Raw genomic sequence first — 12860 nt, 5'->3', positions numbered from 1 at the left:
TAGTTTAAGGAGCAGGTGAGTGGCACTTAGGAGGCAGGTCCTGGGTTGTGGCCCAGCTCAGCCCAAAACCCCTGTGCCCCTTTGGGTAAACCACTCTTATCTCTGGGCTCCAGGTTCCTGGTGTGTAAAAGCGTTGACTTAATTCTGACTCAGTTGGTCTGAGGAAGGGCCTGGACAGCGCGTTTGAAATCTGGCCCAGGTTATTCCAGCATGCAGCTCGGGCAAGAGGGGCTGGCTCAGGGTATCTGTGATGGAGGAGGTCCAGGCATCAGCTCGGCCACAAACTGTGTGAGCTTACACAGGCGCTGGGCCTTCTAACCCTCAATTTCCTCATCTGTGAAATGGGGATACTGACTGTCTGCCTCACAGAGTGTGCACAAATGAAATGAGATTTCCCGTCAAGGGCTTAGCACGGACTGAAATGTAAGGAGGCAAGGTGCTAGTTCTTACATGACGGTGACCAGAAGCAGAAAGCACCATGCCTAAGAAAAAACAGAGGGGTGGATTTCAGCCACGTGGACCTGAAGGGTGACCCTGAAGTTGCCCAGGGTCTCTTGGGACACACTCTGTGCTCAGGACGCCCCTCCCTCCACCCCCGCCCCACCAGGCACACGGCAGCCTGGCACGCCCTCTCATCCACCCCATCTGCACCCGTGACCAATTGTCTGTGAGGACTCTGGTCAATCCCGGCATCCACACCGGCTCCTCCGGTCTGGCTCATGGCCCTCCTGCAGAGTCTGTGGCCCCTCAGAGCTTTGGGAGCCAGGAGTCGATCACTCTGATTTTCCAAACCCAAGGATGGCTCTCAAGATGCATTGTGATTGGCTTTGCAACAACTCCTTTAGCTGGTAATTGTGGAATTTCGGTATCGCTCCTGGAGTAAGAGCTTATGCGTTTTTATAGCATGCTGCTTAAAACATAAGTCATGAAGCAAAAGTGACCCCCGCCCCAGTCTTGGTTTAGATATCCTTAGAGGCTGCAGAGACCCGGGGGTGTCCTGTCATCAGGAAATAATGAAAAGCCAGTTCTAGTAGAGAAGCCTGATGACAGCATAGCCCTCTGTGTCCAGTCGTCAGCAAGATTCTGCCTCTGGTTAGCCAGACACCTGCCGTGGGTCTGCTCTGTCATCCCCAGAGAGGGAAACCCCGAAGAGACAAGAGCATGCTAGCAAAAGCTAGAACCAGTGTTTATTAGCTTCTACATAGTTGTTTTAAGAAATGTTGCTTCAAAGGGATAGCTTTGTCATGAAAATTGGAAAGAAAAAAAAAAAAACCCAAGAAGAGCAGGAAACACATTGCAATTGCTTGGGAGGAATTCTCTCCCAGTAGCTGCAGCGTTCAGGTTCTCTAGAGACATTATCTCAGTTCTTGTAGAGAAGATTTTGGAGAGAGGTTCTACCTGAATTTTACTTCAATCAGAACAGGTTAACATAACCATGATACAGAGTGACAAAATTATGACTGAGAAAGCTTAATTTTTTGTATGTTAATAGGAAGGAAGGAATAAAAATTGGAAGGGGAAAAACTCAGGAGGTTCCTTGCCTACTGAAAATGGCAGTGTTAACGGTAACAGGAAGTCCATTCGTTGAGAGGTTGTGTTTGGAGTGTCAACCTGGCTTAGGTGCCCAGTGTCCGCCTGGGTGATGATCATCCCTGTGTCTCAGTGGGGTCACCACGGGGACATCTCCCTGGGTAGAAGCCTGCATCTTGATGGAGCTTGACTGGGGCACCTGCCAGGGACGGTTCCAGGCCCATCTGCATGGCAAATCTAGGTCGACTCTCCACTTGGACTGATGGTGCCACCAAAGCTTCACAGTGCCGTGTCAGGAGCAGGTGTGAGCTCAGCCAGGTGCTCTGCCACCTTCCAGGCAGGCGGGGGTGGCGGGGGGAGGGGGGAGAGGCGTGCTTCCCCTCCTATTCTGTGTCACCACCAGATGCTCCTCGTAGTGGTCATGTGGCTAGTGGCAGGATGGGAGCCAGCTGCAGAGCCGGGACCTGGTCCAGAAGAGAGCCTCCTGGCCACCGTGGCAGCCGTGGCTTCTCTGCCGTGGCCCCAGAGCAGGAGGGAGAAGCTTCGAGTCACCTGCTTTCTCTACTCTTCTTTGCATTCTCCTTCTTTCTATCTGAGGGAAGGAAGGAAGCTTCTCCGGGGCTCCACTGACCCCCTTCCCCACTCCCTTACCCTCCCATCAGTTCCAGGATGTAATCCCACAGCCTCTGCCTGTCTGTCTGTCCTCACCTCTCGCCTCTTCTGGCACCTCTTCAGCACACAGACTTGCGGCCTCACTGCTCCCCTCAGGGCTCTCCTGCCACCTTGTCACGGTGGCTGTCACCCTGGTATGGAGGCACCCAAGTCTGTTTCCTCCTGGGTCTCTCCTGTGAACTCTGGTTGGAGCCCCATTGTCTCTGCTCCCAGAACAGGCCTGAGCCTCCTCAGCCTCCTGGCTTCCTGTCTGGTTCAGTTTGCTCTGTTCAATCCCAACTCGGATTCTGCCATACCCCTGCCCTAAAACCTTTAGTGGCTCCCTGTTACTCACTGGTTAAGTCTCTCTCTCCCCAGGGGTCTCTTCCACCTGCTTCCAAACACCTTCCCAGTCTCGTTTCTCACACTTCCCATTTACACACTCCTTCTCTACCCCACACGGTCGCTTGCATCCCGGTAAATGTCCTGTGTTCACCCTCCTCTGAGCAGCCTGCAGTGCCCTTCCATCCTTCAAGATCTAGCTCTCTGTCAGTCCTTTGAGTCTCTCCTGAGCCCTGCATTCTTCCCCTGCCCCACCACCTGGCACCTCTGCCTTCTCGGACCCCCAGGGCATTCCCCTGGGCCCCTTGTTTCCATGCGATAAGCCTGGTATTTATGTTATTTGTTTATACCCTACCTTGTTTTAGAGAGGACACAAACCAGCTATACATTTGCTTTGGGTGCTTGCAAATTAAAAAACACAGACCCCTTATCTCCCCCCAAAAGACATAGCCTACTAGGTTGTGAGTTGTTGGAAGGCAGAGAGATGTTTCGTCTCCTTGTCACTGGCACCTGCACAGAGTAGATCCTCAGTAAACACTGAGTGGAAGGTCAAAGCAGACCTTATTATTCAGCAAGAACGTGGTGCTTGCCCCTTTCGTATTGCTTTCTTTTTTTTCAACGTTTTTTATTTATTTTTGGGACAGAGAGAGACAGAGCATGAACGGGGGAGGGGCAGAGAGAGAGGGAGACACAGAATCGGAAACAGGCTCCAGGCTCCGAGCCATCAGCCCAGAGCTTGACGCGGGGCTCGAACTCACGGACCGCGAGATCGTGACCTGGCTGAAGTCGGACGCTCAACCGACTGCGCCACCCAGGCGCCCCTCGTATTGCTTTCTAAGCGAAGTCGTATCAGTGATCACTGCTCAGCCAGCTGGACCAGAGAGCATCTGTAGCAGCTATTATGAGCACCCACATCTATAAGAATCATGCACGTGTAGGTGCTCGAATCACTGCTGTCCGAACTGGGCTTATGAAAGAAGGTCCCATAACCTCTGCCTTTCCTTGGTGTCAGGCGATGGGAAGGAGGCGACCCTGGGGTGTCCAACCAGAAGACCCCGACCACCATCTTGTTGACTCCCGAGAGGAAATTCCACAGCTTTGGATATGCCGCCAGGGACTTTTACCATGACCTGGATCCCAACGAGGCCAAGCAGTGGCTGTACCTGGAGAAGTTCAAGATGAAGTTGCATACCACTGGGGTAAGCTATACTCTCCCTGGCCCCGGGTCCTCCGCATTGGAGAGACAGGGTTCCTCCAGCCTGGGTGGGGGAGGTCTTTCCAACTCAGGAAACCCTTAGGTTTCTCCCAAGCAGAAATTAACATCCATTTACCTTGATCTTAGAGATGACCTGGCACACTCAACACTTTGGTGGAGTAGACAGCGCTTCCTTTTACACACACGTGGGCAGAGATATTCAGAATATTTAACAACTTGTTTGCCTTGGAAACTGACCAGAGTGGACGCTGGCTGGAGGCATAGGGGTGGGGGACATGCCACGCCAGGAGATCCCCCTTCGGTTGCTGGGTCGTTGGGAGATCGGGAATTCTGAAGGAGGGACTTGGGGGCTCGGGGCACTTGGGGGACCTAGGACAGTAGCTATTAACTAGCTAGTTTAGAAGTAACAACTGGCAGGGCACCTGGGTGGCTCAGTCAGTTAAACGTCTGACTCTTGATTCTGGCTCAGGTCATGATCTCACGGTTTGTGAGATCAGGCCCCACGTCGGGCTCTGAGCTGAGTGTGGTACCTGCCCGGGATAGTCTCCCTCTCAATCTCTCTCTCTCTCTCTCAATCAATCAATTAAAAAAAAAAAAATAACAACTGGCCCATTCCTCTCTGTGTGGGGCAGCAGGCAGCTCAGGAAATCAAGTGCCTGATTGTTAGAGGCTCAACTCCCAAAGCAGTTCTGTTCCCAGTGTGCCAGTTCTAGAAGCTGTCTCCATCAGTTAGGCCCGTCTCCCAAGCTTCATGGAGACATTTGGGCCACAGGATAGGTCCTCCTTGGTTTGAGCACTTTATCCCATAAATTTTCCTTAATTCTTGGTACTTAGACATTCAGGATGGCAATGGTGTTTAAGACCCCGGGACCAGACGGCCTCGATTTAAATCCTGCCTCTGCCACCTTCAAGATACTTAATCCGAGTTACTTAACCTCTCTGCGCCTCCTGTAAAATAGAGACACTGACAGTGCCTTCTTCATGGGGATGTTGTAAGGATTAACGGAATCAAAATACGCAAAGCTCTTAGAGCCAGCCTGGTACTTAGTAAGTTCTAGTTAATTGCTAGCTCCCATTATTGCCTTCCTTGTGGGCTCTTAAGTGCTTGCAGATGACAAGACAAATGTTAATGGAAACCCAGCTGCCAGCACCCGGTCTCCAAGGCTGCGTGCTGCTTGGTGTGGTTCTATCTCTGTGAAGCAGACAGACTTCTGCTAGAAATACATCCTTCCCGGTTCGTTCACCTGATGGGATTCAGTGCTGAACAGCAATCTTGTGCAGGTGGAAAGCACGGGAATTTTTTCAGTTTTGAATGTTTTCAGTTCTGAGCCTATGGCTTCCAGGTGCTCGGCCATCTCTCTGAGCCTGGGAGTCGCCTCCCCAAATCTGGAGCGTCTCTGCTGAGCACCAGGGGTGGGAGGTGGCTGGGTGGGAGGAGTGAGTTTGCGTCCATGGCTCAGGACGGCTGACAGGCTCCACGAGGCTGGTTTAGTAGCCTCGTGCCCCTTCATGCTCTAAAGGCAAAGCCTAGTTATCCAGCCGGGATCGATCCGGAGGCCCCACTGATTTTTCACCCTGGCAGTAATGAGCCTGTTGGTTTCGGGCTGACTTGGGAGCGTCCTCCTGATGTGCACTCCCGTTCTCTGCCCATCTCCACCCTGTGAGCACTTTTCCTGTCGTTTTTTTTTTTATGACCCCAGTCCAGCCAGCATCTCCCAGAGCATCCTCTACCCCAGGACCGGACTGCTTTAGCTTCTGGCAGAGGAAGGGAGGCAGTGATGCTGTGCTCCCAAGAGGATTAAGCACAAGCCTTAAAATAGGAGCTCTTCTATTTTGGAGACTTGGTTGGCAGCTCATTGGGAAATGAAAGCTTCATGTCTGTTTAAGCATCGTGCACGTCAGCGAGTTGGTGTGATTATTTAGGCCTCCGCCAGGGGGGCTCCTGAGGGTGACCATGTGTGTCCAAGTGTGGAAATAGTATGGAAATGGCATCAGCAGTGGTGCCTGCTGACTTCTCCCCCTTCTTGGGCTCTGTCACTGTGCCAAGACCTCTGCTCTGTGAGGATCCAGGAGAGAGAGAACAAGAGGGAGGGAGGAAAATAGGGAGAAGTGGAGGGAAGGGCTGAAGGGGACAGCAAGGGCCCCCGACAGAGTAAGGGGACAATGCTGCCAGTCTCACTTTGGGGGACACACTATCCTGGTCTACCAAATATCAAGAAACAGAAATATGGCTCACCAGGCTCCCCAGATCCCCAGGTAGCAGTTCCCGAAGGTACAAGGTGTGTTTCTCCTCCCTGGCCTTACTATTCCTTCCTCTCTCCCACCAGGACCTCACCATGGATACAGACTTAACGGCAGCAAACGGCAAGAAAGTCAAAGCCCTTGAAATCTTCGCTTACGCCCTACAGTACTTCAAGGAGCAGGCGCTGAAGGTAGGGCATGTGCCAGGGTCCTGTGGTGGGCGAGGTGCACCTGCCAGCTGGTGGGGGGGGGGCGGTAAAGCCCTGAGGGAGGACAGGTAGGACTGGCATTCAGAAAGCAGGATGCACCCTCGTGCACTGCTGGCCGGAATGGAAAATGGCACAGCTGCCGTGGAAAAGTCTGGCAGATTCTCAAGGTTAAACACAGAGCTACCCCGTGACCCAGTGATTCTACTCCTCGGCAGACACCTAAGAAAAATGAAAACATGTATTCGCACAAAAACTCGCATGTGAGTGTTTATAGCGGCGCTCTCTGTAATAACAGAAAAGCAAAACAGCGCGAATGTCCATCAGCGAGCAGGTTACGAAGTGGGGTCTGTCCCTACACTGGGATATTATTCAGCCGTGAAAAGGAATAGAGCATTGATGCCCGGGACAACATGGGTGAACCCTGAACACGTTCTGCTAAGGAGGAGAAGCCAGACGATACTGGAGGATTCCATTTGTATGCAATGGCCAGAGGAGGCAAGTCCACAGAGACAGGAAACAGATTTGAGGTTGCCAGGGGCTGGGGGAGGGGGGAGGAGTGACAGCTAATAGGAACGGAGTTTCTCTGCGGGGTGATGGACTCAGATAGCGTGATGGCTGCACAACCTTGTGAATATGCTAAAACCCACTGAACTGTACACTCTAAGGAGAATTTTAGGGAGCACCTGGGTGGCTCGGTTGGTTAAGCGTCCAACTCTTGATTTTGGCTCAGATCATGACCTCACGGTTCATGAGTTCTAGTTGTGCATCCTGATGCATACTGATAGCACCGAGCCTGCTTGGGATTCTGTCTCTCCCTCTGTCTCTGCCCCTCCCACTCCCCCCCTCAAAATAAATAAACTGTTTTTTATAAAGGAGAATTTTATGGTATGTGAATTATATCTCCGTAAACAAACAAACAAACAAAAAACAGAAAGACGGGCAGAAGACACACGTAGCAGCTGTGTGATCTCGGGCAAGGCGCTTAATTTCTCCAACACCCACCTCCCTAACCTGAAGAGTGGAGCACGTTGTGTACCTCGTGGGTCGATGTTAAACCTTCCTCCGGGCTGGGCACAGTAAACTATTGGCAAATGGTTGCTGCTGTCCCTCCCAGACCCCATGGAAGCTGCTGGTATATGAGTGAACCCCTGGGATGACTGTTGCAAAGGTTTGTGCAGTGATGGTCCTGGATGTGGGAGAATGGCTAATTTCTAAGTGGAATGCAGCTGTCCACTCAGTGTCCTCCCATGGGCATGGTGATGAGTGGGTGTAAATCAGATGTGTGTACTGAGCTTTATCCACAAAGAATTGGGAACTTTAGAAGCATTTGGTATTATGTGATCACTAGTAGAAATTTAGTGAATTCTAGAAATAGAGTTCTAGAAATAGGGCTCAAGGGAAACAAAGATGTGAGAACGTGATACTGTTTTCATTCATTCAAGTACCTTCTTCATTTTTCTCTTTCTTTCTTCCTTTCTTTCCTTCTTTTTCTCCCTCCCTCCCTCCCTTCCTTCCTTCTTTCCTTCCTCCCTTCCTTCCTTCCTTCCTTCCTTCCTTCCTTCCTTCCTTCCTTCCTTCCCTCCCTCCCTCCCTCCCTCCCTCCCTCCCTCCCTCCCTCCCTCCCTTCCTTCCTTCCTTCCTTCCTTCCTTCCTTCCTTCCTTCCTTCCTTCCTTCCTTCCTGTGTGCCAGACCCGAAGGAGTGTCAAAATAAACACAGTGCGAAGGAGCATGTAGTCAATGGGTCAGTGTTGTGAGGGGGTAACTAACTGGGTGTTTGGTGAAGGCAGAGATTCTGCCCAAAGTGTAGCATCAGGAAAGGCTCCCTGGACAAGGAGCAATGGGGGCCTGTCACTGGCAGCAGCTGGAAGGGTGGGTGTTTCAAGAACAGCACAGGGGAAGGAGAACACAGCCAACAGCTGTGGAAAGCAAGCAGTTTTGAGCGGGAGAAGGGCACAGCTGTAGAATAGAATGGGAACGGTGAGCTCGGGTCGAGGCTGTGCAGAGCCTCGAATGCCAAGCTAAGGAACTTCTTGGGTAATGGAGAGCCATCAAAGGATTTCTAATAGGGGAATGCCATGGCCACAGAGATAGCATTAGAAGGAGGGAGACCACAGCATCCCAGGGCCTGAAGGGCAGAGGAAAGCCATGTGGAGGCAGCTGACTCCGATCCTAAAGCAGGTGTGTCTGAAGGCTCTGAAACTCTGAGACAGAGTGGCAGGTCATTTAGGGAGCGTGAAGACCAAGAAGAAAGACGGGGGGCGGCGAGGGAAGAAGTGGATCCTGGGAAATAATTCTTCCACCAGAAGGGGAGAGGGGAGAGGACAGAAGAAGGAGTAAGAGGGAGGAGGTAGCAAGGGGAGAGCACCATCATTCCTGGGGACAGCAAAGCAGACCAGGAGGGCCCAGAGAGGTGGACCTGTGTCAGCCTGAACAGCCGAGATCCCAGGGGGATGGGCGCAGCACCTGGGAGCCCAGACAGCCAAGTGAAGGACTGTCTGCCTGTAGCGGATGTGGACACCCCGAGAAAGGTGAAGGAGCAGAGGGAGGCCGAGTACTCCTGGGGCCCTTGGGTTAGAAGGAGGAACCAGGGGACTCGGGGAAAATTTAGGACTTGAGAAAGTCCTTGACATTGAATTGTGTTTCAAGTCGGTTAAAGGGAAAAGGGTGAACAGCCTGTCTCAGAAGGGGAGGGAAGAGGTGGAGGGGGCAGAGATCAAGCAGGGGTGCAGGAGGGGGTGTGTGGTTTCGAATATGTCAGCTCAGCTGGAACCTGCTAGCACCTTCTCCCAGCGGGGCACATGCTGTCAAGAAATTCCATGAAGAACAGCTTTTTGAGGAGATTTGTAAGGACCGGGCCCTTCACGAGAGGGCTGGCTGGTATTTAAAGGACAGATGGAGTCAGAGGAGGGGTTGTTGCTTGCTGGCCCAGGATAAGCACAGGAGAATATCTACTAAAGCAGCATATCTGAGGAATCACGTGCATGAAGCAGGCTCATCTTTCATGGAGGAAAGCAAGTGAAAGTCCTGACATAATGAGGAGTTTAATTAACGGCAGGGCCCTTTCGCTTCCAAGCTGTACTCCATCCACTGGTGAACAAACAGCTTGTCTAAACAACCTTCCCTCCGGCCAGGAAAGCCCATCATTCATGTTTTGAGCCTTTTCCTGTTTGAAGAGTTTAAAATAGGGGCACCTGGGTGGCTCAGTCGGTTAAGCGTCTGACTCTTGCTCGGCTCAGGTCCTGATCTCAGGGTCATGAGTTCAAGCCCCACACCGGGCTTCGCGGATTGGACTCTTTACTGGGCCTGAAGCCTTAAAACAAACAAACAAAAAACCCCAGAAAAGTCTAAAACAGACTGGATGGTGATTGGCAGCATACTTAGAACCCTTTCGAACCCATCATCACTCGTGTGCCTCTAAAGCCCAAGGCAGACCTGCAAGGAAATAAAACACAATGAAACAAACAACCCTGCTGTTTCACACGAGCCTAACGCAGAGATGTTTCTAAAAACATGTTTTAAGAAAGAGTTTACTAAACCTACTTAACACTGCTGACCTGTATGCTTACAAAAGGCTCAGAGGGTAGATTTTATATTATGTGTTCTTGTCACAATTAAAAATGAAAAAACTTTTTTTTAAAAGGAAAAAAATAAAAGGAACTGACCATCCAACAGGAAGTTAGTTCGGTGAGAGGGTGGGTCGGTCCCCAGATAACTACTGAAAGAGTAGAGGAAATGAGACACCCATCAGAAAAAACAAATGGCCAGCCTATTACTCTTCTGAAACACGTCCCCAGAACCGACTCTGATGTAGGAGGGTGGTAGTGTGTGTTTAGGTTTGATTTCAGATTTGTCTGGTGACTGTGGCAACAGGAGCCAAGGGATAGGAAGGAACTAGCTTTATCAGAGGTTTTCTCCGGGCGAGATGTTCCTCGTGTGTTCTCACTTGTTCTTGCCAGAAACACTGTATGTTAGTTTTATTGTCCCCATTTTACAGATGAGAATACTGAGTCTGAGAAGTATTCTAGAGATGTATTTTGTCTGCAGGGACTTGGTGCAAACCTCTGATGCTTCTGCCCATCCCATTTATCCACGTGGTTTCTGCTGGTGTGGCTTAACCTTGACCAGAAGTTAAGGGCAGCCTGGTTCTTGCTTAGGTCATGTTCATATCCTTCCTGTCCTGCAAGGAGAACTCCCCTGATGTGCTGGCCTTGTGATAAGGTAGAGGACAGTGACCACTCCTTCAACAAGTGGGCCAGGCCCTGTTCTAGACGCGAGACTACATGTAACAATTTAGTTAAGACCTTGGCCTTTAAGAGTCAGGATATACCTGGGTCTGGGTCCAGATTTTGGTTCTGCCATTTCCTAGCTGTGTGGTCATCAAAAGGTTCTGGACATCTCTAAGCCTAAGGTTCCCATCTGTAGAAAAGGCACAGTTATAATCGCTTCCTAATGGGATTCTTGGATTAATGGAGATGAGTTATGCAAAGTGCTTAACAAGGTTGCCACAGAGTAAGTTCCCAGGAAATGGAGCTCTCAGAAAACTATCACCCCTTCCAACACTAGTATAAGCTAGGGATTATTATCCCCATTGTGCAGATAAAGAAACTGAGGCCTGGGAGACTGTCACTTTCCCTGTCACATGATTCAGAAGTGGCCAAAGGCTTCTGATCTCCCCACCTCCTGCCTGCAGTCCCGTTCAGTGAGTGAAAGGAGCTGAGCTCCCTGCTTGTGGAATATTCAGGAAACAGACCCTTGCGTCCTGACACTGGAAAGTTCAGGAGGTGGCCCAGTAGTTACCCCAAGAGTTCATGGCCAGGAAGTTTGGAATTCTCGGTGAAGCTGTAGGAGGACCAGCTGTGTCCTTGACCTGCTGCATTTCCCTTGGTTTTAGGAGCTGAGTGACCAAGCGGGATCGGAGTTTGAGAACTCTGACGTCAGATGGGTCATCACAGTGCCCGCCATTTGGAAACAGCCCGCCAAGCAGTTCATGAGACAAGCTGCCTATCAGGTGAGTGTGGGGGTGGGGCCGGTGGGGGCCCAGGATGCCCGCAGTGGTGACTGTCACCCCACTCGGGTGTCCCCAGCACTCGTAGGCCTCCCTGGGAGGTAGTGAGGGGTCTCCCACTGGCGAGGGGACATAGCGCCTTTCTCCTGGGGGAGGAAGGGGGGTCATATCCACAGGGGTTGGGCTGGGCTCGGTTTTCTTTCTCGTTTTATACCTTCTGTACTGCAGACTCCCCAGGGCTAGGATTTCAAAGTGGGGTGCCAAGACATTTCTCTGTGGGTGAATGGAAGTGAGAACCTCAAGGAAGAGGCTTGGGCAGCAAGAATGTTTGAAGAAGAAAAGAATAAAGACAAGGCCAATGGCCACGAACCAGGCACATCAGGGCCGCTGTGGAGGTTGAAAGCTGCACGTCCGTGGCTGGGAAATAAGGGAAACACGATTGTGTTCTGCATGTTTCACCTTGGGAGCAACACAGGAGCACACACAGGGGGCCAGGGGGTGGTGAGGTCGCCACACCTGTGTGGTGGCAGGCACGTGGATGAGGGAGCGGCACGGCTGAGCACAGTACCAGTCAGCACCACGGCGCCATGGACAGAGCATTCCAGTGTCAGTGGCCAGCCTGTCCCTCCTGGGCGCTGGGGCATCACTGGTGCCGTGGACCTGCTCGCAGGCAACCTGTGCCATGATGGGGCTGCCACCAGGGTCTGACTTCATGCCAGGGGTGGCTGGCCGTGCTGACCCGCTATGCTGACCCACAGGTCAGAGCTGGCTCTGGCTGTACTTAATCCCCTGGGTTAATGCAAGCCCACCCTGGGGCCTGGGCCCGCTCTGTGCAGTGAGAGTCCATTTGAGAACCTTGCCCCTTCCCCGGCCCGGCCAATACCTCCCAGGGATCAGCCACCTTCCCCAGGGGATAGATCTCTGATGTTGAGTTTGTGGCCATAAGTAGGAACCTTTCCTTCCAAGTAACCCACTGGATCAACCTTGAGCACCGAACGTAGCAGAATGGTCGTGGGTACCATGACACCTCCATTGGGGCCATAGATTGTCCTCAACACTTGGAGCTTTACTCCAGGTGCCGGACAGAGATCAAGGGAGAGCAGTGTCCCCATTCCTCAGTCTCCCCACTTCTCTTTCTTCCCTCCTCGCTGTAGGCTCTCCCCTCTGCCCTCCCCTTCAGCGTGAGAATCTGGCCCAGCCTATGTATCTTCCAAAAATAGATTTGTTTTTATAGGGATGAAGGAAGAGGGTGGAAGTGCCAGAAAGAGGCAACTTCTTTAAAAAAGGAAGAAACCAAATGCGGTTTAGCTGTCCACAGAAACCCTGGGCACCCTGGAGCTTTTCCACAGCGTCAGCCGTCAGGCCGTGTCTGGAGACAGGACGCGGGGACACAGCTGTCGCACAAAGGCACAGCCCTATGTTCTCCGTTTTCGCAGGGAGGGTACTCAGGATTCGTGACTTTGACTCTCGTTTTCCCACAGGAAAACTTCAACAACAAACATGTGACCCGGAAAAGGGTCAGTTCTTGTTTTTAGCCTGAAAAAGAAAGAGGTGCAAGGACTGGCAGACTTGTCAGGGCTGTTGGAGCCTTGGGCTGGCTCCTGCCTCTCTGGGCAGTGAGGCCTGGCGGGGAAGCCCCTTGCATGCCCAGTGGGAAGGAAACCA

The 12860-nt window shown here is 51.8% G+C and overlaps 1 protein-coding gene across 2 annotated transcripts in view; it reads left to right on the top strand.

The window, feature by feature from the left end:
- HSPA12A (heat shock protein family A (Hsp70) member 12A) overlaps positions 1 to 12860 on the top strand; it is a 166840-nt gene that overhangs the window by 132950 nt on the left and 21030 nt on the right. For both annotated transcript variants that reach the window (XM_058697886.1, XM_058697887.1), the window contains 3 exons: positions 3536 to 3722; positions 6067 to 6171; positions 11082 to 11198. In XM_058697886.1, coding sequence (XP_058553869.1) covers positions 3536 to 3722; positions 6067 to 6171; positions 11082 to 11198 — 409 coding nt within the window. The remainder of the gene's footprint in view (positions 1 to 3535; positions 3723 to 6066; positions 6172 to 11081; positions 11199 to 12860) is intronic.

This window comes from Neofelis nebulosa, chromosome 13, assembly GCF_028018385.1.
Source record: "Neofelis nebulosa isolate mNeoNeb1 chromosome 13, mNeoNeb1.pri, whole genome shotgun sequence".
Taxonomy (NCBI): Eukaryota; Metazoa; Chordata; class Mammalia; order Carnivora; family Felidae; genus Neofelis; species Neofelis nebulosa.
Note: the sequence above shows the minus strand (reverse complement) of the source record. Positions and strands in the feature narration are given on the sequence as shown.